The sequence below is a fragment of the Malaclemys terrapin genome, chromosome 2 (genome assembly GCF_027887155.1).
Source record: "Malaclemys terrapin pileata isolate rMalTer1 chromosome 2, rMalTer1.hap1, whole genome shotgun sequence".
NCBI lineage: Eukaryota > Metazoa > Chordata > Testudines > Emydidae > Malaclemys > Malaclemys terrapin.
In genome coordinates, this window is record NC_071506.1 from 250,295,143 (window position 1) to 250,321,317 (window position 26,175).

General features: G+C 41.9%; 1 protein-coding gene across 4 annotated transcripts in view; it reads left to right on the plus strand.

Annotated features, from left to right (window-relative positions):
- Positions 1–26,175, plus strand: part of MLLT10 (MLLT10 histone lysine methyltransferase DOT1L cofactor) — a 209,436-nt gene that overhangs the window by 15,414 nt on the left and 167,847 nt on the right. For all 4 annotated transcript variants that reach the window (XM_054020656.1, XM_054020659.1, XM_054020657.1 and 1 more), the window contains one exon: positions 17,476–17,530. In XM_054020656.1, coding sequence (XP_053876631.1) covers positions 17,476–17,530 — 55 coding nt within the window. The remainder of the gene's footprint in view (positions 1–17,475; positions 17,531–26,175) is intronic.

The window sequence follows — 26,175 nt, forward strand, 5'->3', positions numbered from 1 at the left end:
TATCCATGAGATTTTTCCTGGAGATCTGAGGCAGATTCCTGTGAAGTGAGGGAGTAAGTCAACACTCTGTTCTGCCGCTCAGACTTGGCATGTGGTGGTATGCGCATCATACAGACACAGGCCTGCTTTCTGCAACCCTCCTGCCTCCAACAATTCGCTTCAGCGATTCCCAAAATCAAAGCCACTGACCAGGGGCCTCCTCTCCTGTTTGCACTTTGCCAAGCTCCAGCAGCTGTGACTGGCTAGCCTCTAGGGTAGAGAACAGCTCCTGGCTGCATGCATCTCTGACCTCCGAGTTGTCCTCTGCCTCTGGGTCCTACTCCCCCTCCACATCCTTGTCCAAGATTTCCTCTTCCTGGCTTGGTCCATTCTCGACTGGCATGCAGGCCTCCGAAGTATCCACAGTGGCCTTTGCAGTGGGGGGGGGGGAAGGTCGCCACTGAGTATCGCATCCAGCTCTTTGTAGAACCAGCAGCTTGTGGGTGCAACACCAGAGTGGCAGTTTGCCTCCTGCACCTTGTGGTAGGTGTTCCACAGCTCCTTCACTTTGATCCTGCACTGCAGTGTGTCCCAGTCATGGCCCCTTTCTGTCATGCATCGTGAAATCTTTCATGGGTATCATAATTCCTACACCTGGAGCGCAGCTGGGACTGGACAGCCTCCTCTCCCCAAATGCTGATGAGATCCAGCAGCTTAGAATTGCTCCAAGCGGGGGATCACCTGGTGCGTGGGCATTGTCACCTGGAAAGATGCGTTGACACCACTGCATGCATCACCAAGAAAACAGGAAGGGGACTTTCAAAATTCCCAAGGAATTTAAAGGGAGGGGCTCACGGTTGGTCACCTGAAGGCAGGGCAGTAGAGTTCAAACTGCTGACCAGAGAAGCAAGAACAGACATTGTGGGACACCTCCCGGAGGCCAGTCGCAGCACTGTAACGGACCAGGGTGCTTACACTGGCACAGCGGTGCTGTAACCCCGTCGCAGAAAGTTTTATGCCTCTTATCGGGGTGTTTTTTTTTTTACAGCACTGCAACTGCGCAGTTTCTGCACACTAAATGGCTTGGCAGTGTGTACACCTCGGGAGTTAAAATGCAGAAAGCTGCATTACTGCGCAGAAACTTGCCAGTGTAGACAAGGCCTCAGTAAAGGTGTTGAGAGAGGATCTCCTCAGAAGTGCAGCATGTCATATGTCCCTTCTCCCCACCCATGCCCCCAACTCATGTTAATGGAATCTTTTGCAATGGTTTTTGGATTAGTGGCATTACCGACAAAAATCTATCTTCTATCATATTGTACCTATGTAACAAAATACTGCATTACAATATTTCCTTAATTACTTACCTTCCATAAAGCATCTACCATTTTCATTTACATAATCTTTTTGGTAAGAGTTGATAGCAATCATGTGAAACTAGTGGAGCTGGATAAAATGTTTTGAAGTTTTTCTTGGAAAAAGACTTTTCAAAAATAAAACTTTTAGCAAAAATGGACCTCAAAATTGCAGAATCTCCATGGAAGCTTCTTATTTGCTTAAAAACCTGGGTTTCAGTAAATGAGGAATTTCAATGATGATTTCACAAATAATTTAAATGATTTCACTAAAAGCAACAACAACAAAAATTTTGGGGGGGAAGGGCGGAACAACTTTAACATTTTTTGTGAAACTTTTTTTTCTTTATTTTAACCATCTCTCGAAATTAGTCCATTTCTACCAGGGAAACCAATTTAGGCATTTCCATTTAAAAAATAAATAAATAAAATGTTTCCTGTGGAAACCTTGCAAATTAATCCTTCACATGCAATCACATTGTTTACTGCTTCAAGGGAAATTTCAGTCTTAGTCCTGCAAACCCTTACTTTCATGCAAATCCTTAATTCAGGTGAGTAGTTCCATTGGCTTCCATAGGGCTGGTCATGTGATTGACTAGTTATACAAGTAAAGATTTGTAGATCTGTGCCTTTGATAGTATAGTGTGTAGTATATGCCGAGAGGGTCAGAACAAGTATAGCTTTATTAAATGCATTCTAAGTTCACAGGGCGCTGGAGGGTCAACATGCTGTTTGTTAATAAAGACTTGACCAATTTTGCTACTGTTTATATTTTCCCCTCCCCTCATGTTGTCTTGTTCTTTCATCTCTTTTACCACCCATCTTCACAAATCTCTCCCTTTGTACAGCATAGGCCTTTCCTCTTCATCTTGGTTCAGTGAGATCTTTCTAGGAGTGCTGTTCAGGTTTGACTTTGTTCCAGGTGCTAGTGGTGTATTTAATGAAACTTATTTAATATTTCTTTCTGGAAATCAGAGTAGCATTATAGTAAATTGTCCTTTCCTGGGTCTTGACCTCTGCCCTCACTTTGCCACTTCACAATGTGTAAATCACTCAGACAAGCTGAGAATTGGTAAACCTCTTAGAATGGTCACTAAGTAAGGAAGTCCTCTGGTGCATATATTTGCCCTCCATCACCATCATATTGATCTATTTGCATTCACCAGGAATGAGCCAATGACTCAACTTAAAGGGAAGTTGACCCAAAACACCTGTGAATGGATACCCCAGCTTATCTCTGACCAAATCTGTATGCTTTTTCTCCCTTTCTGCCGCTTGGAAGACTGACTAAGGTCAAAAAATCTAATAATCAGTTATGCTTCACTAACTCCAAGCTAACCAAAAACATTCTGGTAATCTGACCTGGTAGAAGCCTGAGTGCTCCACTAATTATCCCTAATAGACCTGACTATCTTCACCAGGGCCATATACTTCACGTAGCTCACCTGTGTTTAACAACATGGCTGTTGAATATGATCATCTAAGGCCTGGGCTACACTTAAAAATTAGATTGACTTAACTGTGTTGTTCAGAGCTTTACAACATTTCACACCCTGACAGCTGTAGCTAGGTTGACCTAACCACCAGTGTAGATGTGGCTAGGTCTTTGGAAGAATTCTCCCGTTATCATAGCTTCCGCCCCTCTGAGAGGTGGATTAACTCTATTGATGGGAAAAGCCATTTCCATCAATGAAGGAAGCATCGGCACTACAGTGGCACAGTTGCAGCACTGTAACTGTACCACTGTAGTGGCTGTAGTGTAGACATACCCTAAATTAAGATGAATGATCATCTTTGAGCGGTATGTTCATTATGTATAGGGCCTCATATATTATGTGGCACAATGGGGCCCTATTCCACAATGACACAATTTATTCTACCACTATGAAATACTTTTTATTTCCCAATTTGCTTACAGACATGCACAACTATGACTCATTGTTGAAAAATACTGACTCCTAATTCATCAATTTATTTCAGTAGATTATATCAGAGGATGGGTATGTTTAACATGTTTTCCAGGTTGCCTGGCTCAGAACTATATACAGTAGGAAACCCAGTGTTCTGAACACCTCGGGATTGGAGGCTGTTCGTAATTCTGAAATGTTTGTAACTCAACAAAAAGTTATGGTTGTTCTTTCAAAGGTTTACAACTGAACCTTGATGTAAAGCAGCTTTTAAACTTGACTATGCAGAAGAAAAATGCTGCTTTTAACCATCTTAATTTGAATGAAACAAGCACAGAAACAGCTTTCTTACTTGTCAGATCTTTTTTTAAACTTTATTTTTTTGGTAGTTTGTTTAACATACTACTGTACTGTATTTGCATATTTATTTATTTATTTTTGTCTCTGCTGCTGTTGCCTGATTGCATACTTCCGGTTCCAAATGAGTGTGGCTGACGAGTCAGTTTGTAAATCTGGTGTTCATAACTCTGAGGTTCTACTGCACACGAGCAAAAGGCACAGGGGAAACTTATATCTGGCTTCAGTAGACTATTTTCTAGGCCTCAGCTGATGTAGTGTTTTCCAGGCTGTTCAGCTCACAAGCCTATATTTCTGGTTCTCCAGCTTCCTGGCTGCAAGCTTGACTTCAGCTCTGGCTCTGCACACTAGAATCTAATTAACTCCTTCTTGTGAGGAAAGTTGGAGAGCAAGAGGCAGTTGGAGGCAGGTTTTGGTAGCCAAGGAGATGGAAAACAAAACGCTTGGCACCTGTCTGTACAAAATGACAAATTCTGCAGGTGAAAAAAACCCAAATTCAATTGGCATCTTGGGGGAGGGAAGGGATGCCAGATTCTCCAGCTGTGAAAATCCTGCGATCCTTATTGGGATGAATGGGATAGCTTCCGAGCTATCGTTTTAGGCTCTCTGCAGATTCAGTGAGGTGTCACTGCATCAGTTCAAATTTTAAAGATGTATTTTTGTAGCCATGCAGGCTAGCAAGCAACATTTAAACAAAACAAAAACAAATGCAAACAAATTCTGGAGCACAGTTGAGCAGCAAAAGGGTAAATTTCACTGCTTTGGAATTGTGGAATACATAGGGCACTGCTTATGGCCTCAGGCAGGCTTTCTATTATCTCATGTAAACTGAGATAGTGAAAAGGGGTCTCCTTCTCTATGAGGAACATAGTGATGTTTTGTGGTTGATGGGGTTGGGGATCTCTTCATCCCCAAACTATTGGACTCTCTTCAGGGTAGCATTGCACTGTCTCTCTGCACATCTTAGTCCTGAATAGTGTAATTAGTGCAGGTTTGTCTCAGTACTTAGTGAACCCTCTGCTTGTGTCCAGATTTTTTTAGAGCAGTTTATCATTGAAAACTGGTAATGGAACTGGTGTTGCTTTCATGACTGTTTCGGTTAATGGATCTACCCAAGATCCACAAACCTGGAAATCCTGGATGCCCCATCATCTCGGGCATTGGCACTCTCACTGAAGGACTGTATGGATATGTGGACTCCCTACTCAGACCCTACGCCACCAGCATTCCCAGCTATCTCCGTGACACCACTGATTTCCTGAGAAAACTACAATGCATTGGTGACCTCCCAGAAAACACCATCCTAGCCACCGTGGATATAGAGGCTCTCTACACAAACATCCCACACACAGATGGAATACAAGCTGTCAGGAACAGTATCCCTGATGATGACACAGCACAGCTTGTTGCTGAGCTCTGTGACTTTATCCTCGCGCACAATTATTTCAAATTTGGTGACAATATATACCTCCAGACCAGTGGCACCGCGATGGGCACCCGCATGGCCCCACAATATGCCAATATTTTTATGACTGACCTGGAACAACGCTTCCTCAGCTCTCGTCCGCTCACGCCCCTTCTCTACCTACGCTACATCATCTGGACCCATAGGAAGGAGACCCTGGAAGAATTCCACCATGATTTCAACAGCTTCCACCCCACCATCGACCTCAGCCTGGACCAATCTACATGGGAGGTCCACTTCCTAGACACCACAGTACAAATAAGCGATGGCCACGTTAACACCATCCTATACCGAAAACCCACCGACCGCTATGCCTACCTTCATGCCTCCAGCTTCCACCCCGGACACACCACATGATCCATCGTCTACAGCCAAGCGCTGAGGTACAACCGCATCTGCTCCAACCCCTCAGACAGAGACCAACACCTACAAGATCTTCACCAGGCATTCTCAAAACTACGATACCCACACAAGGAAATAAAGAAACAAATCAACAGAGCCAGACGTGTACCCAGAAGCCTCCTGCTACAAGACAGGCCCAAAAGAGAAACCAACAGAACTCCACTGGCCATCACCTACAGTCCTCCGCTTAAACCTCTCCAATGCATCATCAGTGATCTACAACCCATCCTGGACTATGATCCCTCACTTTCACAGACCTTGGGAGGCAGGCCAGTCCTCGCCCACAGACAACCCGCCAACCTTAAGCATATTCTCACCAGCAACCACGCACTGCACCATAACAACTCTAACTCAGGAACCAACCCATGCAACAAACCTCGATGCCAACTCTGCCCACCTATCTACACCAGCAACACCATCACAGGACCTAACCAGATCAGCTACAACATCACCGGCTCATTCACCTGCACGTCCACCAATGTTATATATGCCATCATGTGCCAGCAATGCCCCTCTGCTATGTACATTGGCCAAACTGGACAGCCACTACGCAAGAGGATAAATGGACACAAGTCAGATATCAGGAATGGCAATATACAAAAACCTGTAGGAGAACACTTCAACCTCCCTGGCTACACAATAGCAGATGTAAAGGTAGCCATCTTACAGCAAAAAAACTTCAGGACCAGACTCCAAAGAGAAACAACTGAGCTCCAGTTCATTTGCAAATTTGACACCATCAGATCAGGATTAAACAAAGACTGTGAATGGCTATCCAACTACAGAAGCAGTTTCTCCTCCTTGGTGTTCACACCTCAACTGCTAGCAGAGCACCTCACCCTCCCTGATTGAACTAACCTCGTTATCTCCATACTGATTTATACCTGCCTCTGGAAATTTCCATTACTTGCATCTGAAGAAGTGAGGTTCTTACCCACGAAAGCTTATGCTCCCAATACTTCTTTTAGTCTTAAAGGTGCCACAGGACCCTCTGTTGCTTTTTACAGATTCAGACTAACACGGCTACCCCTCTGATACTCGGTTAATGTTGCAAGCTCTAGCATCTCATCTGTTTACACTGATGAGTTCCATATCACTCTACCCATTATCTATCAAGGCATGTTTTTAGTAGCTGTCACATGGGTAAGAAGGGGCTCGAGAGTAGTCCTAAGCAGTTGTGAGCCATATTGTATTTTCCACAATTACATTATAGTACTTTGCACTAAAGAATCTTTGGCTAAAGTTGGTACTGTGTGGTTTTATTTAACATCTTCCAGAGATTCCTGTCCTCTGTGTTTGAACTCCTAGCACAAGTGGGAGAGGGCATGGCACAATCTGGATGTCTGAGTGGTGACAATATATGGCCATCTTCAGGAAATCAGCAGATATCTTCATTTCCTCTCACCCTAAAGGCTTAGTAAAAAGACCTTACTGCTAGATGCATGAAATAATGTCTAAGGGAAGCATATGTCATAATCAGAAATCCTGTGTCAGAAGTAATTCAGGCTCACTGAGACCATTTCATGGCAGCTTCCAGAGGCAGAAAGGTCATCTGTTACTACTAAGGAAATATGCAGGCTAAAACTCGCTTGCACCACAGAGTAAGGGAAAAATTTTAAAGGTAACTTAGGAGCCTAAAGTGACATTGAAAGTGAGTAATATTTTAGCAAAAATAATATTTACAAAACCTAAACTTAATTTCCCCAATACTAATTTCTCCCTACTGTTACTCAGACCTTCTGGTCAACTGTCTGTAAAGGGCCACTCTCTTACTGCTTCAAAAGTTATTTTTCCTCCCTTGGTATCCTGCTGTAAATTGATTTATCTAGTTTACACTTGGTAAAGCAACTCCCATCCTTTCATCTATTTATACCTACTCCTGTATTTTTCACTTCATGCATTTAATGAAGTGGGTTTTATCCCACGAAAGCTTATGCCCAAATAAATTTGTTAGTCTCTAAGGTGCTACAAGGACTCCTTGTTGTTTTTGCTGATACAGACTAACATGGCTAAACCTCTGAAACCAGTAATATTTTAATAAGGCTCCTAAATGCCTTAAGTCACTTTGCAGATTGATTCTTTGGAGAATTAATCTCTTAAGAGAGCACTATATATGCTTATCTAATTTCTATCCAGGTAAAATTCAAAGTGGCTGATAATTGCTGTTGGGAATTTTTAAGTATCTCTACATCTTAGGAAGCATTCAACTGGTGGGACACAGAAGCAGTGTGGCTAAGCCCCGGTGTTTGACTACTTAGTCTGGACTGTCCGAGTTCTGTGGTAGAAGAGAGGCACAGATCACTGGTGGTGGATTAAGGAGAGGTCAGGGTTTTTTGTTTTTAAACCTCCATAAGAGATTTTCCACTTTAAAGATATTGGGCCAGGTTCTTAGCTGTTCTAAACTGGAATAGCTTCATTAACTTCAATGGGGTTCTGCCAGTTTATACTAGCTGAGGATGTAGCCCCAATCTGTCGGATTCTGAACTCCTGGGATTCAGTTGCGTAGGGTCAGACAGGTACAATTCTTCAAACTTTAAAGCCTTTTTATTCCTAAAAGCAATCACAATAGGTAGGAGCATAAGGTTTCTCTTCACAAGGTTGGGGGAAAGCCAAAAGGTGTGGCGGAGCACGTGATTCGGACAGCAACATCCTTTGGGGAGGATCTGTTAATGGAGATTCTCTATGTCCTAGTAAGGAGGAGAGGATGGAAGATCATGGTATCCTAGAATATCCGGGTTGGAAGGGTCCTCAGGAGGTCATCTAGTCCAACCCCCTGCTCAAAGCAGGACCAATCCCCAATTAAATCATCCCAGCCAGGGCTTTGTCAAGCCTGACTGTAAAAACTCCTAAGGAAGGAGATTCCATGGCTTCCCTAGCTAACCCATTCCAGTGCTTCACCACCTTCCTAGTGAAAAAGTTTTTCTTAATATCCAACCTAAACCTCCCCCACTGTAACTTGAGACCATTAGTGCTTGTTCTGTCATCTGGTACCACTGAGAACAGTCTAGATCCATCCTCTTTGGAACCCCCTTTCAGGTAGTTGAAAGCAGCTATCAAATCCCCCCTCATTCTTCTCTTCTTCAGACTAAATAATCCCAGTTCCCTCAGCCTCTCCTCATAAATCATGTGCTCCAGCCCCCTAATCATTTTTGTTGCCCTCCGCTGGACTCTTTCCAATTTTTCCACACCCTTCTTGTAGTGTGGGGCCCAAAACTGGACATAGTACTCCAGATGAGTCCTCGCCAATGCTCAATAGAGGGGAATGATCACATCTCTCAATCTGCTGGCAATGCTCCTATTAGTATAGCCCAAAATGTCGTTAGCTTTCTTGTCAACAAGGGCACACTGTTGATTCATATCCAGCTTCTCTTCCACTGTAACCCCTAGGTCCTTTTCTGCAGAACTGCTGCCTAGCCACTCGGTCCCTAGTCTGTAGCAGTGCATGGGATTCTTCCGTTCTAAGTGCAGGACTCTTGATATATGATGATAAAATACAGGTAGGATCTGATGAGAAACAGTCAAATGAAAAAAAGTCCCATTCAATTACATCATGTAATGGCAGACAGCTAAAAAGTGAAAGTTTTTAAAGTGCTTATATACCAATGCTAGAAGTCAAAATAATAAGACAGGTGAACGAGTGTGCCTCGTTTTAAATGAGGATATTGATATAATAAACATCACAGAAACTTGGTGAAATGAGGATAATCACTGGGACACAGTAATACCAGGGTACAAAATATATCAGAAGGACAGAACAGATCATGCTGGTGGGGGAGTGGCACTATATGTGAAAGAAAGCGTAGAATCAGATGAATTAAAAATCTTAACTGAACCAAACTGTACCATAGAATCTCTACGGATAGTAATTCCGTGCTCTAATAATAAGAATATAGCAGTAGCAATATATTCCTGACTACCTGACCAGGATGGTGATAGTAACTGTGAAATGCTCAGGAGATTAGAGAGGCTATTAAAATAAAAAACTCAGTAATAATGGGGGATTTCAACTGTCTCCATATTGGTACATGTCATCTCAGGATGGGATGCAAAGATAAAGTTTACTGACACCTTAAATGACTGCTTCTTGGAGCAGCTAGTCCTGGAACCCACAAGAGGAGAGGCATTTCTTGATTTTGTCCTAAGTGGAGCAAAGGATCTGGTCCAAGACTTGAATATAGCTGGACCGCTTGGCAATAATGACCATAATATAATTAAATTTAACATCCCTGTGGTGGGGAAAACACAACAGCAGTCCAACACTGTAGTATTTAATTTCAGAAAGGGGATCTACACACAAATGAGGAGGTTAGTTAAACAGAAATTAAAAGGTACCGTGCCAAAAGTGAAATCTCTGCAAGCTGCATGGAAACTTTCTAAAGACACCATAATGTATACCCCAAATTAAAAAACATATTAAACGAACCAAAAACCTGCCACCGTGGCTAAACAACAAAGTAAAAGAAGCAGTGAGATGCAAAAAGGCATCCTTTAAAAAGTGGAAGTTAAATCCCAGTGAGGAAAATAGAAAGGAGCATAAACTCTGGTAAATGAAATGTAAAAATAAAATTAGAAAGGCCAAAAAAGAATTTAAAGAACAGTTAGCTAAAGACTCAAAAAGTAATAGCAAAACATTTTTAAAGTTCATCAGAAGCGGGAAGCCTGCTCAACAACAAATGGGACTACTAACCTGTCGAGATCGTAAAGGAGCACTCAAGGACGATAAGACCATTGCAGAGAAACTAAATTAAATTAATGCTTTGCATCAGTCTTCACGGTTGAGGATATGAGGGAGATTCCCAAACCTGAGCCATTCTTTTTAGGTGACAAATATGAGGAACTGTCCCAGATTGAGGTGTCATTAGAGGAGGTTTTAGAACAAATTGATAAACTAAACAGAAATAAATTACCAGGACCAGATGGTATTCTCTTAAGAGTTCTGAAGGAACTCCAATGTGAAACTGCAGAACTACTAACTCTAGTCTGTAACCTATTTTTTAAATCAACTTCTGTACCAAATGACTGGAGGATAGCTAATGTGACACCAGTTTTTAAAAAGGGCTCTAGTGGTGATCTTGACAATTATAAGATGGTAAGCCTGACTTCAGAACCGGGCAAACTGGTTGAAACTAAGAACAAAATTGTCAGACACACAGATCATGGATCAGTAACTGGTTCAAAGATAGGAAACAAAGGGTAGGAATAAATGGTCAGTTTTCAGGCTGGAGAGAGGTAAATAGTGGTGACCCCCAGAGGTCTGTACTGGACCCAGTCCTATTCTATATATTCATAAATCATCTGGAAAAAGGGGTAAATGGTGAAATGGCAAAATTTGTAAATGATACAAAATTGCTTGAGAGTTAAGTCCCAGGCAGACTGAAGAGCTACAAAAGGATCTCTCAAAACCGGGTGACGGGGCAGCAAAATGGCAGATGAAATTCAGTGTTGATAAATGCAAAGTAATGCACATTGAGAAACATAATCCCAACTATACATATAAAATGATGGGGTCTAAATTGGCTGTTACCACTCAAGAAAGAGATCTTGGAATAATTTGTGGATAGTTCTCTGAAAACATCCACTAATTGTGCCGTGGTAGTCAAAAAAGCAAACAGAATGTTGGGAATCATTAAGAAAGGGATAATAATAAGACAGAAAATATCATATTGCTTCTATATAAATCCATGGGACGCCCACATCTTGAATACTGCGTGCAGATGTGGTCGCCCCATGTCAAAAAAGATGTATTGGAATTGGAAAAGTTTCAGAAAAGGGCAACAAAAATTATTAGGGGTATGGAATGGCTGCCGTTATGATGAGAGATTAATAAGACTGGGACTTTTCAGCTTGGAAAAGAGACTACTAAGGGGGGATATGATAGAGGTCTATAAAATCATGACTAGTGTGAAGAAAGGAAATAAGAAAGTGTTATTTACTCCTCATAACACAAGAACTAGGGGTCACCTAATGAAATTGATAGGCAGCAGGTTTAAAACAAACAAAAGGAAGTATTTTCCTGCCAGAGGATGTTGTGAAGGCCAAGACTATAACAGTGTTCAAAAAAGAACTAGATAAATCAATGGCTATTAGCCAGGATGGACAGGGATGATGTCCCTAGTCTCTGTTTGCCAGAAGCTGGGAATGGGTGACGGGATGGATCACTTGATGATTACTTGTTCTGTTTATTCTCTCTTGGGTACCTGGCATTGGCCAATGTTGGAAGACAGGATACTGCGCTAGATGGACCTTTGATCTGACCCAGTATGGCTGTTCCTATGTTCTTATATTCATTCTCTGGTAGTCACACACCACCCCAGCTGCTGCATTGGGAAGCTTCCAGTCAATTATTTAGTGACTGCCATAGAGTTTAAGGCCAGAAAGGACCACCAGATTATCTAGTCTGACATCCTTTATATCACAGGCCACTAAAGCACCCAGTCACCTTTACACAAAGACCAACAACCAGAATTAAACTGAAGTGTTCTAGCCCTCAGGAGACTAAACCATTATGTGCTGTGGGCAGAAAACAGGAGGGGCGGAGGCACCAGTTCCCTGAATTGGCAGGGAATTAAGTAAAATATGCCCAGATCCCAGATGATCCTAGCAAGTGACCCACACCCCACGCTGCAGAGGTAGGCAAAAAGCTCTCAAGTTCCATGCAAGTCTGACCTGGGGAAAAATTCCTTCCAGACTCCATGTATAATGAACAGTTGGACCATGAGCATGTGAGCAAGAACTAAGCAGTAAGCTCCTGAAAGAATTCTCAGTACGATCTCAGAACATCAGCCTACCCCATCCAGTGTTCCATCTCCAGCTGTGGCCATCTCTGATGGTTCAGTGAAAGGAGACACCTGCCCCCTCCGCCCAAATACAATGTGTGTGCGGGAAATTCCCTTCCTGACCCTGCAGGTGAGCTGCTGACCTCTGAAGCATGAGAGTTTTAGGAACATAAAACATGAACTGAGGGGACCACCAGGGCTGCCTAGCCCTGCCCCCGCCATTGCAAGCCACTCCATCATATAGTCCCACTCATAAATTTATCAAGTGATATTTTAAAACTAAGTTTGCCCCCACAACTCCTTTTGGGAAGCTGTTCCAGAACTTCACTCCTCTGCTGGTTAAAAACCTTCTGATTTGCAGCTTGAAATTTGTTCATGGCCAGTTATATCCATTTGTTTTTGTGCTAACAATAGCTTTCATCTTAAATAACGTTTAGTCCTCCCTGCTGTTTACCCCCCTGACATATTTTATAGAAAGCAATCATATCCTCTCACAGCCTTCATTTTGCTAGGCAAAACAAGCCGAAGCTCTGCCACTGAAAGAGCATCCCTCAAGAGCCATCTCTTCTACCTGCTCTGTTTTGGGGACCCTTTTTTGATATTTCCCCCGTGTTCCTGTCAGTCTAGTCCTGTTTATTTTGATGTTCCTGTGGCCTTTTGGGCACCTCTGGCCCATCTCTGGTTTCCAGATTTCTCTGAGGAACATTAGTGGGTTTTCGAATCACGGCTGGCTCCAGGGTTTTGGCTGCCCCAAGCAGCCAAACAAACGAACAAAAAAAGCCGTGATCGCGATCTGCGGCGGCAATTCAGTGGAAGGTCCTTCGCTCCGAGCGGGAGAGAGGGACTGTCCGCCGAATTGCTGCCGAACAGCTGGACGTGCCGCCCCTCTCCGAAGTGGCCACCCCAAGCACCTGCTTGGTAAGCTGGTGCCTGGAGCCGGCCCTGTTTTGAATGCTTGTTCCTATCAGTATTCCACACGTGGATACTTATTCTCACTATGCACCTGATACTGGAAAATTTTGCCAGTAGTGTCCAGTGGTTTGCGCCTGCGCCCTGCATCTTCTTATGTTCAGCACCCAGGGTATAAGGGAAAGTGCACACTGACTGCCTCTCCAGTTCCTTGTTACCGCCACGTGGCCTGAGTTGGAATCTTTATTTCTGGAGCTATCCTCGCATCATCTTAATCTCAGTAAATATAATTGCATATAGTTTGTAACTGTTTTTATAGTATATTATGTAGTTAGTGTAGCATAATTTTCCCAACACTGGGAGAATCTCTTTGTCCTTCCTTTTGGGAGTAGGACTTTTGTCAGAATTCTGGGATTTAAAAAACAGTCTCCTGTCCTTGCTCCTCCGTGGTCAGCAATGACCACCATTGCTGCCCTTACTGCCTAAGAGAGGTGCATACGTCTGGCAAGTGCAGTGTCGGTTGTTTCTTTCCACCCTGGACCTGACAGGAATAAGAGCTCCACCTGAGGAAGCACCTCATGGAGAAAGCCATGAGACCCGAGTCACATGCAGGCCTGGGAGACTCCCCTGTACATTGGCCTTAGTCCTCAAGCAGAATGATTCTAAGCATGAGCTCAGAAGCAGAGGCCAGCTCAGATAAATCTAATGACCCGTTTTCTCAGGCTTCTTATGAGAGTCAGGTGCACTGTCACAGACATAAAAAACAGATCCACCTCTAAACCTGCTTCCAGGAGAAGGAATTCCTACCTGACTCCTTCCAAGTTGAGTGAGTACTGATGTGCAGGTCCCAAGGATTTAGGTCTGCCTAAGCCTCCCTGGTAGCAGCCAGATTCCTAAAGGGTCTGACTAGGGTCTTTCCACTACTAACGAAGCCAATGTACTTATACTGCAGCACTTACTGGGCCACCTTTCAGATTGATGGCCATGTGCTCAATGTTCCACCTCTCTATGAAGGTCTTCTTCCTAGTCACTATTATGTTGGCCAGAAGAGTAGGTGAGCCGGAGGGCCCACATGGTTGACTTGCTGCACGTTTTGTTTCAAAAGAGAAGGTATCCCTTCTCTTCCTTCCAAAATTCATCCCAAAGGTAGTTTCTGAGTTCCACATAAACCAATCGATTCACTTACTGGTATTCTTCCCAAAGCCTCATGCCTCTAGCAAGGAAAGGAGACTTCATCCTCTTGATTTCAGATGAGCATTGGCATTCTACCTACAAAGAATGAAACCATTTAGAAAATCACCTATTCTATTAGTTGCTATTGCAGAGTAAGCATGGAGATTAGCAGTATCTGCTCATATTCCCAAAGTGGATTTCTGCCTGTATTCTCCTTTGCTATCAATTGGCACTTTTCCCTCCCCCTGGTGGGGTGAGGGCCCATTTCACTAGGGCACACGGTAAACTCAGTAGCATCTCTTTGAGAAGTGCCTTATGCTGGCCATTTATAAGGCAGCAACCTAGAGTTCCCTCCACAAGTTCACAAAGCATTACGCTTTGGTCCAAGCCTCATGTGCTGATACAGCCTTTGGAATTGCAGTGTTAGACGTGTATGCTGACTGCATCCTCACTCTCCCCAATTTGAGTACTGCTTGCCAGTCACCAACATATGGAAAACACATAGGGACCAGCACTTGAAGAAGAAATGGAGGTTACTTACCTGTAACTGGGAGTTTTGAGATGTGTGGTCCCTATCTGTATTCTGCTTCCCATCTTCCTTCCCCTCTGCTTTGGATCATGACTGGATTTGTGGCAGGGAAGGAACTGGAGAGATGGTCAGACCGCAACTCCCTTTATACCCTCAGTGCTGCATGTGAGGAGAGCCAGGGTGCAGGCATGGACCAATGGACACTAGTTGCAAGATTTTCCAGTCTCAGGTGCATGGTGCATACCCACATGTGGAAAACAGTTATGGACTACACCTCCTGAAGAACCACAGTTACAAGTAAGTAACCTACGTTTTTGTGATTCAGGTCTGTTTCAGGCACTGAGGGTTTCAGCTCTTTTCATTGATACTTCAGATTCTGTGAATGTCATTTACTTGCTTTGTGTGTGTATTAGGGTTTTTTATGTCCTTTCAGGGTGACAAAATATGCATCCTTAACTCCAGAGGCGTGCCTATTATGAAAAGGCATGTGTTGCATTTTCTTCCATGTGTCCTGTGAAAGGAGTGTTTGGGGCAGATACTGTCTCAAATACACAGGTGTCCTAGGGAATGCTTTCAACTGTTCCTTGAGACAGCTTTACTCTAGAGATTCCATTGATCTCAGCTTCAGATCAGACCAGAGGGCTTTGAAAGAGGAAAGCCTGAGTTGGCCTCACCTCTGGAGAGATTTGGGTATGCACTGATGCAAGTAGTGCAGACATCAATTTTCTGCCCTATGTCCACTGATGTAGCTTCACCACCTCCACTGAAGCATCCTGTGTCATTCCTGCCAATGGTTTTGCCATGTACAGATACTGATGCTTGAAGTCAGTGCTAGTAGTGTTAGGCAATACCAGGGGGCACAGAGAGAAAGCAAACTGCTCTCTGACTTGCCAGTGCTGAAGCTTTTAATAACTTTATGCACATTAGCACTTGAAGCCTCTTGTATCCCTTCTCCATATGTATTTAGGATTGGGAAACTGTTCTGAGAGTCTTCAGTGGTAATGTACATTTGGGGATCTAGGCAGGCCAAGCCTGTTAATCTCTGAAGCTGTAGTAATTACTTTCAGTGCTAACTTGGGCTTGTGTCAAGATTTTTCAGAGCTGTTTGCACAGTCAGAGTGCTTATTGTGCCAAGATTGCCCACATGCTGTGGAATTAGCTCCTTTAGTGTGTTGAGGATTGGTTTTGACCCCAGTGTACTCCCACTTTGAGGGGCCTTAGTGCAGCTAGTGTTTGATGCCTGGAGGGCAGGTGTCTGTCAAACATACCACCCATAAGTGTATTTTTGTGGTTTACATGACCTATACAGATTCTGCAGAATTTGTTTTAATTAAAAAAAAAAAAATAGCACTTCCGATTGCAAATAAACCCTTCAAAAATGTGAACTGAGTGCAACTGATGTAGTGTTGTTTGCCTGAGTCTGCAGGCAGCCTTAAAAAATGACTGACAGGTGTTGAAACCATCTTTTTACTAACCAATTCTAAAGCCACATGATGACACCTTCATGTAAGCATTAATTATTTAACTGCTGATCATTTTAGCAGAAGCCATGAGGGAAGGGTGAGAGTGAAGCCTGTGGGATTTGCAAGGTGCTGTAGGGAAGGAAATGCTGAGAGAAGAAAGGAGAAGTTATGGACGGGAGAGGATGGGGATGGAGGAAAAACAAAGGGCAAAAATATCAGTGGCTCTAAAGGCGACCCCAACCCCTTGGCATGGTGCTGAATGACAACTGTGTACTGAACAAATAATAAGTAATGTAAAAGTTTTAGTTACTACCTAAAGCCAAATTCTGCCTTTGATATTTGTGCAAGCCTCCCATTGTTGCCAGTGGGAGTTTTGCTATAGAATGAAAAAAATTAATTAAGAATGGAATTTTTCACTCTTCATTAAATGAGTTTGACACCCTGCTCCAGAGGAACTGTCAGTGTTGTAGGCTCCTCCATCACCTCACTATGATTAGCCATCTGAATGAGAGCAAGCTGATGGTCAGGAAGAATATTGTTGTCTCTGGGACACAGGTGAATTGGCCCATTCTCTACTGATGTTGCCAAGTATATCTCCACTCAAAGTCTGCTGTCTTGGAACAGGATGCAAGTTGTATCAGGAGGGAGAAGCAAGAGGCAGCAGTGACTGCTAAGACCATGCTATGAATATTAAGTCTTATGTCTGCAGCTGTATTCATGACTTCAATGGACCCCGAGATTCTGATGGAAGCAAATATCTCTCTCACAATCTTGGGTTCCATCCTGGTTCCTTTGGGATTAGCCCCTCCCTCCCAAATCCTTGGAGGTCTCTTTCTAGGGAGTGAAGATCCAGAAATGAGAATTCTGAAAGCTATCTGGTGAGAAGTAGAATTACAAGTAACTTGTTTCCTATTTAAGTGAGGACAGTGCTGTGGTTTGAAACATATCAGAAATTAGCAACTTCATTCCCTAAGAGCTCTGTATTATGAATACTTCCTTAGCATTGTTTAGATTAATGGAAATGTGTATCCGCTTGCTTCTCAAACTCTAATCTGTCAATTATAGAAGACAATTACAATGATACTTTTGTATAATCTATATGGTTTCTCTTATAATGTTCTATGATCATTCCAATTCTTTGTTTTGTTTTTGCTTTTCCCTAGAGATGCGAATTATGCCCTCATAAGGATGGTGCTTTAAAGAGAACAGATAATGGGGGTAAGTTGCATTTTTATTTTTGTCTTTTAATTTTTTACTTAAAGGAAAACGGTACTGTAAACTGAAATAATATAAAGATCATATTACCTGCTAGCAAAAAGAGCAACTATTTTAACACAATTGCTGACTGAGACTGCATCAGAAGCTAATATTTATTTTACAGTAAAGTAAATATTGGGTTCCCAAATATTTGAGAATAGTTTTCATACCTATTTACAAATGTGTTCTGCAACACAGAAATTAGAGATCGAAAAGACGCGGTGGTGATTTACCACCTTCACATCTGCTTGTAATGTTGTTCAGTGCATTATCAATCCTGAGCTCTTACTGAGTAGTATCATTAAAGGAAATATGAAGTGAGTATTTGTCTTTATTAAATCTTTACTACTAAATGGGATATAAAAGAATGTTCCAGGCATTTCTAAAAATGCCTATCTTTTTTTCAGTATGTTAATCGAGGGCCAAATCCTGCCCCCACATCTGTGGCTGTAAGAGGTTCAGATTTAGTGTGACTGGTCAAATTCTGATGTCGAAAGGGGATGGATGAGCAAGATTTTGGGAATCCATTCAGAGGCTTTGCACCTGTTGTGTGCTAAGAATCTGTGTTCTGGGGTGGCTCCTGTATCCCAGTTTGTGTACCTATCTTGTTTTTAATAGGATTTACTGAGGCATTCATCACCGTAGTATATGAGCACTTCAGTTACACTAATGAATTCAGCCTTAAACAGCCCTCAGAGGTAGGGAAGTAGTAGTATCCTCATTTTAAAAGGGATGACCCCTTAGGGAACTATAGATCCCTGACAAAACAATGAAATAGTATCTACAAAGAATTATAGGCTAAAAATATGCCAGTCAACATGGTTTAATAAAAGGTAAGTCTTGACAAACAAACTTGTGGTCTTTTTTGACAAAATTATGGATCTGGTTGATAAACTATGTTGATATAGTTTATTTGGAAGTCCCCAAGGCATTTGACAAAGTACCAAATGACATTTTGACTAAAAAACTTGCATTATATAGAACTACAGGGTACACATTAGCTGGATCAAGAACTAGCTCACTTACAGAACTCAAAACATAGTTGCTCATAGTGAGACATCAGTTCATGGGGCTGTTTCTAGCAGGGTCCAGGGAGCAGTTTATGGCTCAACGCTATTCCATATTTTTATCAGAGCTAGACAATATAAAATCATTGCTGATAAAATTTGTAGATAAGGATTGGTGGGATAGTAAATAATGAGGACAGGTTACTGATAGTGATCTCAATCACTTGATTAAATGGTCAGAGTCTAACAAAATGCATTTTAATATAGTCAGATGCCAAGTACACACCTGGGAACAAAGAATGCGGGCTGTACCTACAAGAAGGGAGACTGTTTTGGCAAGCAGAGACTCAGGGAAGGACTTGCGTCTACATCAGCATGAGCTTTCAATGCAATGCTGTCAAAAAAATGGCTAATACAATCCTCAGATGTATAAAAAGGGGAATATTAAGTTGAGGTAGGGAAGTTACCTTGTCTCTGAACCCAGTATTGGGAAGATTACTGCTAGAATATGTCCAGTTCTGGTGTCCATGTTTCAAGAAGGATGTGGAAATAGTGGTGAGAGTTCAAAGGACGGCTGCAAAAGTGATCCAGAGTCTAGAAAACAAGCCTTTGAGAGTATTAGGAGCTAAACCTATTCTGTTTATGGCAGAGAAGGTTGAGGTGACTTGATTGCTGTGCATAGGTACTAACATATGGGAAAAAAATATCTGATAGTGGGAAGCTTTTCAACCTGGCTGACAGACATCATAAGATCCAGGGGCTGGAAGTTGAAGTCGGGCAAATTCAGCCTTGAAATAAGATGCAATTTCCTAGCAGTGAGTGTGATTTTAAAAATTGGAATAGCTTACATGGGAGGTTGTGGACTCACCATTGTTTGGAGTCTTTAAAGTGAGATTTGATATCTTTCTAATCCATGTGCTTTATTGTAGTTTCTGAGAGAAATTTTATGGCCTGTGTCTGTGGGAGGGTTGGGTTAGATGATTGTGGTGGTCCCTTCTGGACTTTGAATGTGAATCTATGAATCCCTTTGTTTATTAACTTCTTTCACGGGCCATAGGGAGAACATCAAGTTCTGCATTGCCCTCACTATGAAAACGTTAACCGCTCTGTGTTATGACAATGGCTATAATCAGGTCTCCAGCATCAATCAATTCATCACCAGGGGTCAGGAAGGAATTTTTTCCCAAATGCACAGTGGACTTGATGTATTCTGTTCCTTGTGTGTCTCTCTCTTCTCCCCCTCCCCCCCCAGCATCAGAACTTGGCCACAGCTGGTGACAGAACAAAGGACAGGGTAGACCAGTTGTACGAGGTGATACAGTGAATCCTCTTTCTCAGAAGCTTGGCTGGTGTGTCTTGCTCACATGCTCCGAGCCAAACTGATTGCTAGGTTTAGACTTGGGAAAGAATTTTCTCCCAGGTCAGATAGCCTGGGGCCTTGGGTTTTTTTGGCTCCTTTGTAGCATGGTATCTGGATTGCTTGCTAGGGTCATCTGGGCATATGTCACCTAATCAACTCCATGACATTGCAGGTTCTTCGGGCATTGGTGGCACCTAGTTTCTCCTGTTCGCTACTTGTGGCACACAATTTAGTCTTCTGAGGACTGAAATGCTTTAGTCTAACCCAAGTTATTTGGCTCAATGTAGGGGTAACTGGGTAAAATTTAGCAGTCTGTGTTATCCCCAAGGTCAGGCTAGATAATCTAATGGTCCCTTCTGGTTTTAAATTTTATTAAACTATTAAATTTTAAATAAGGGGAATCAAGGCAGAACTTCTGAGTCCTAGTTCAATGCTTGAATTACAGGATTATTTTTCTTTAGGATGTTGGGGGAATGGCAGTATTGGTGGATTTGTTATCCATTCTCTCTTTCTTTCAAGTTACACTGCTTATGGTAGTGAATGCCACTGCAGTGTTCTACACAATGCAGCCTTGCCAGTTGCTTCTCAGGAAAGCCCTTCTTATCAAGGAGAAAATAGCATTGAAAATATTCTTTCCCATTAGAAAGCATGGAAAATAAATATGTTTCAGAGCTCTTGTTAAGGTATGGTAAATGTCTGTTGTTGAATCAATAGTCAACAAAGTGTTAAGTAAATAAATAATAAAAAAAAAAAATACAGGACTCTACTGTCCCTTACGTGAACTTTGAAACTTGTTTTCCAATGAGTTTTTATGGGTAAAACCAATACTTTTAGATCTACTTTAATGCAAACTGTCAGTGTCCCTTTCCTATTAATGATACCTCTTGCTGTATTTAAGATGTTTATTTTTAGTGATTTACTTTGTAATTATATGTAGTGATTTGCATATATGAAACTAAAATAGTTAGATTGTAAATATGATTAAATACTTGAACATTTTAGGTTTTTTTTTTAAGGTTCCACAAATAATCTTTGATTGCGCTTTAATGATCAGCCCTCTACTTCTCCAGCAATCTCAACACGGACCACAAACCCTTTTAATCTACTGCAGATACACTAGATATACAAAGGGTCAGAGCTGTTAGAGTATCTGAATATTGAGTTACATGATTTTGGCTCTAGCTTATACTGGAAATACCATCAACTACCATAATGTGGTTGCACATCTGTAACCACTGCCCTCATCTCATAACGGTCAGTCCAAAATAAGACCTTTTCTTTCAGCAATTTGACAGTGTGGTATACCTTGTCTCACCTCTGATTTCTCTTCTAGACACTTCAGAAGCAATACTGTCTCATTATATTGGAATAGCTATGAATCAGAGTCCAGTCCTGTAACTCCTCACTTAACGTTGTTCCAGTTAACGTTGTTTCATGGTTACATTGCTGATCAGTTAGAGAACATGATCGTTTAAAGTTGCGCAATGCTTCTTTATAACATTGTTTGGCAACCCTCTGCTTTGTCCACTGATTACAGGAAGAGCAGCCCGTTGGAGTTAGCTGGTGGGGGCTTGGAACCAGGGTGGGTTGGCAGTTCCCCATCAGCTCCCCTAAGTTCTGTGTGTGGCAGCCGCCAGACAGGCTATCACTTACTGGGCAGTTCAGCTGTCCCTCCCTCCACTGCCGTGTGCTGCTCCTGCCCTCTGCCTTGGAGCTGCTCCGGGAGCCTTCTGCTTGGTTGGTGGGGGGTAGTGAAGAGGGGTGCTAATGTCAGGGTGTCCCCCTCCCCCGCTCCTGTCCCCCTGCTCCTGTACCCCATCTCCACAGAGCAGGGGGGGATGTGACAGGGCTCAGGATGGTGGAAGCTTGCTGGCAGCAGCTGCTGTCTCAACTTGCTGATCTCCTTAAAAAGGCAGTGTATTTAGAGTGGGGTCAGCGTACTTAAGGGTGCAATGCCTGTCTGTCTGTCTCTTTCTCACACACACGATCGGGGTCTCTCTCTCTCTCTGCCATGCTATGTCTACTCCCGCCATGCGTGCTGCCTTGCAGAGTATAAGGCTACATTTAACAATAATGTGTTAATCCTTGTGGGCTCAGCTGAGTGCTAATTCATCATTTAGCACTAAGGCATTCCCTGAGAAATATCCCACCTTCTGACTCCACCGCCTCAACCAAGCTTCACAATCATCATTGCTGTGTACAGTATTAAATTGTTTAAAGTTATATACACACAAAAATATACAAAAAAATTTCCCTAGAACCTAACCCTTCCTACTTACTTTCATTCTTATGGGGAAATAGATTCACTTAACATCGTTTCGCTAAAGTAGCATTTTTAAGGAACATAACTACAATGTTAAGCGAGGAGTTACTGTACATTATCTGTTTTCCAAAATCTATACTGATAGGAATATTCTGTGTTTGTGACCCTCTGATGTAACTGTACCAGAGGAAGAGACCTCAGGAAGTCATCTAGTCCAATCCCCTGCTCAAAGCAACTAAATCAGGGATCGGCAACCTTTGGCATGCAGCCCACCAGGGTAAGCACCCTGGCGGGCCGGGCCAGTTTGTTTACCTGCGGTGTCTGCATTAAAAAAAATGTTTAGATCAACTACTTGAAAAGGCCAATTCTTGAAATCTTGCCTCAAACAAACTATTGATTTTAGTAAGTTTTGTTTTATCCTTTTGTCTGAGTCAGGGCAGAGTAAAAACTACATAATTTGGCCCAACTTTATCCATATTGGCTCTTAAGAACAGCTAGGCAATTTCCATGTATAGTAGGGACCATAGTTAACCATCATTCACCCTGTTTCTGCAGCTAGTTGTATTAGAAACATGCAGGCAACCAGCTTGTGAAGAGTAGTTGGACATACCAGTCTTGACCACTTTCATGCATTCAGAAACCATAGGAACAAAGTATAAGGTGTTAAAGATACGAATATGCATAGAGTAGAACATTCTTTCAATTTATTTAACTACCTAATATGTTTGATACTGTCCTATAAATATTGGATTAAAATTGTTTATGGTCTTGTAAACAAAACGTAATTATTCCTATTGTGTGGTTTGCAGGACATTGCGAGTTAATACTGTTCTGCTATAAAACCTTTCCAAAATCCAAAAAAATGCAATTTAATAAACACTACTAAATGGCCTTTGATTTCTTAATGATATTTAATATTAAAAATAGAAAATTAGGCTTGAGTAGAAAATAAGACTCCATATATTGGATGGAATAATCACCGTGAATAGTGCCAGAATTCCTTGCTTTTCTTGTTCATCAAGGCGTATTCATGTGAAAAGTAAAATACGTAAGTGAGATTTAAATGGGTTATAAAATCATCAGAACCCCTGATTTGCTTTATTATTTTTTTGTTTCAAATATTTGAAGGCTATTACAAGACTTAATAAACTTTCTAGTAATATCTTTGTCTTCTTGTTGTTTGTGTAGTGTAAGCTTATATTTCTTAGAGAAACACATTGAAAACAAGTATCACAGGGGTAGTGTTAGTCTGTATCCACAAAAACAATGGGGAGTCCGGGGGCACCTTAAAGACTAATAGATTTATTTGGGCATAAGCTTTTGTTGGTAAAAAACCACTTATTCAGATGCATCTGAAAGTGCCCCTGGACTCATTGTTTTTTTACATTGAAAACAGGAGGCAAATACTCTCTTCAGGATAGCTATCATCAGTGAGCTGGGAGATGTAGTGTGGGGTTTTTGGCATTGGAGTTGGTCAGTTTGAATACAATGAAATTTTGTTAATTGGATTGACTGAAATGCTGTAATTTTTTTTAATCCATTCAAAGGGAAGGACCACACACGTATTAGAAGGAAAAAATGACTAAAGTTTAGGTCAACCTCTAACTTTCATATTTATATTTTCTCATGGTATCAGGTACTTATGCAAATCTCTCTCTTTTTTTTTTTTAAGAAAGTGTGTTATTTACTGCTTTAAAAAACTGTTTAGAAATGTTTTGATATGGTTGGAATGAGTGTTTTATAGTAATTTTCTGTATCACTATTTTTGTCTGTGAACTTAAAAGGTTGGTACTGAGGCTTATTGTTTCACTGAATTAAAGTAGAAGTTGTTTGAAATCTGATCCAGCTGGATGATGATGAGGAATGCTAACAGCATTCCTTATGTCAGCTTTTCACCAAGACATCTCACATGCAGCTGCTTGGTAGAAAGCCAGCTAATAATGCAATGTTTTTATGTCATCGTGTTTTCAAGGGTTAGAGCAGGGATCTCCTAAATCTGTAAGGAATGTCACATGCCAGCTCTTTTGAGTCAGCAGCTTTCCCTGTCTGAGTTTCCTTACTGCTATGTTGCATTTTCAGTAAGCATTAATATGTGAGAAGGCGGGAAGTAGAATGCAGTCTGTGCATGACTGCTGACATGTTGCGTAAGAAGTGCCTGCAACTCACTGTTACTGTATACTCAGGAATATGTTAATCCTCTTGTACAATAGATATAAAACTTTAACAGTTGGAAATTAAAAACAAACAAACCACCCACCATTCACTTAATTTAAGAAATCTTTCTTTTTATTGGAGAAAATAGCTTTGTGGGAAGTTTCAGATATAAATATATTTGAAATCTCTTCTTCCTGTTAATTGATTTAATAATTTTGATAAGTTTTAGGACCCTCCTCCCCCAACTGATAGCAGTGTCAGATAAAACTGTGTTTTACCTTTCTCCGTGGACAAACTACATTAAAACTAAAGCTGTTTTTACCATGGTTTAGCTACTTCAATCGAAACGGTGCAAATTCCCAACAGCAAATTGTTCAAAATTCCAACTGAAAGAGGGCTGGCTTATCTTTTCATCCTCAAGGAAGATAAATTGAATTTCATACAGTTTGCTTTGTGACCTCTTCAAAATTCTTTCACTGTAGCTCTGTGTGCATGCTTAGGATTCTGTGATGGATTTTGTAAGAGTGACATCGTGCATAATCCTAAACTACAAAATGTATATCCTTACCTCTGTCTGTTGTGCAGCATCCTGTTTGCTGTTTGTCTACTGTTTGCCATCTCTGAAGTATATGGGGCCTCATAAACATTGAATAGGATGGGTGACAATGGGAGTCTGAGAAACCCTGAATGAGAGAGTCATCTGGGCAGATGAGCTATTGTCCAATATTACATTCTGGCATCTTTTGGAAAGAAACTGAGCCACTTGAATTACTCTGTCTACTTCTGATAGGGTCTGCTGGCATGTCAACAACATCTTACTTTCAACAACACCGAAGATGGCAGAAAGATCTAAAAAATCATCATATGCCCGCTATCTTCATCCACCCCAGAAAGAGATCAACCGACACAATGGATGCAGTCTCCTTGTTATACCGAAGCTTAACATTACGCAAATTGACTGGGGTCAAGGAAAGCTGAATATTCCAGGAATTATCAAAATGTCATCTGTACAGCCTTAATTATTTTCCTTGGAAAGGAAAGGAGGGTTTGAGATGTTGACAGTAAATGAAGTGTCTGTCTGCATTATATAATGTTTCTTGACCAAAGATTTTTAAAAAATGGTTAAAAGAAGCGGGCAGACAATTACAATAATATGCCTCAGTACTTCCCTTTTGACCTTCACCATTCTAATTCATAGGTGACAGTTTGCAAATCTCTTAGTACTCCCAGAAGTTCAGTAAGCAACATTGACTAAAGCTCCAGCAGAGAAGACTCTTTTTCGACTTAACTTTATCATTGTGACATACAGCTCAATCCAAATTCCAAGTGAATTTATCCGCAAAATAATGCGAAAATTCCTTAATAAGAAATGCTAGACTTAGTTACTAGATGCAAACAACCCACGTTTAACAAGTTTCTGAGAACAGTTCTGTTCATTCGGATTTTGTGTTTCTTCGAGTGATGGTCCCTATATGGATTCCAAACATTGGTGCACATGCGCATCATGTGCTGGAGCCTGAATGATTTGTAGCAGTGTCAGTTGACCCACACATGCATCTTGCATCGCCCTTGTGTCTGCAGCCAAGGCTATAAGCTGCTGTGCGCACAGGCGCTGACTTTCTAATGTGCTGGGGGGGTGCTCGACCTCCGGCTGTGCCCCAGGCCCCACCCCCACTCTAACCCTTCCTCCAAGGCTCCACCTCACCTCTTCCCGCCCCTGGTCCGCCCCGCCTCTTCTGACCCTGTTCTGCCCCCTCCCCCTAGTGTGCTGCGCCTCACTCTTCGACGCCCTCTCAAAATCTCCTGCATGCCGCAAAACATC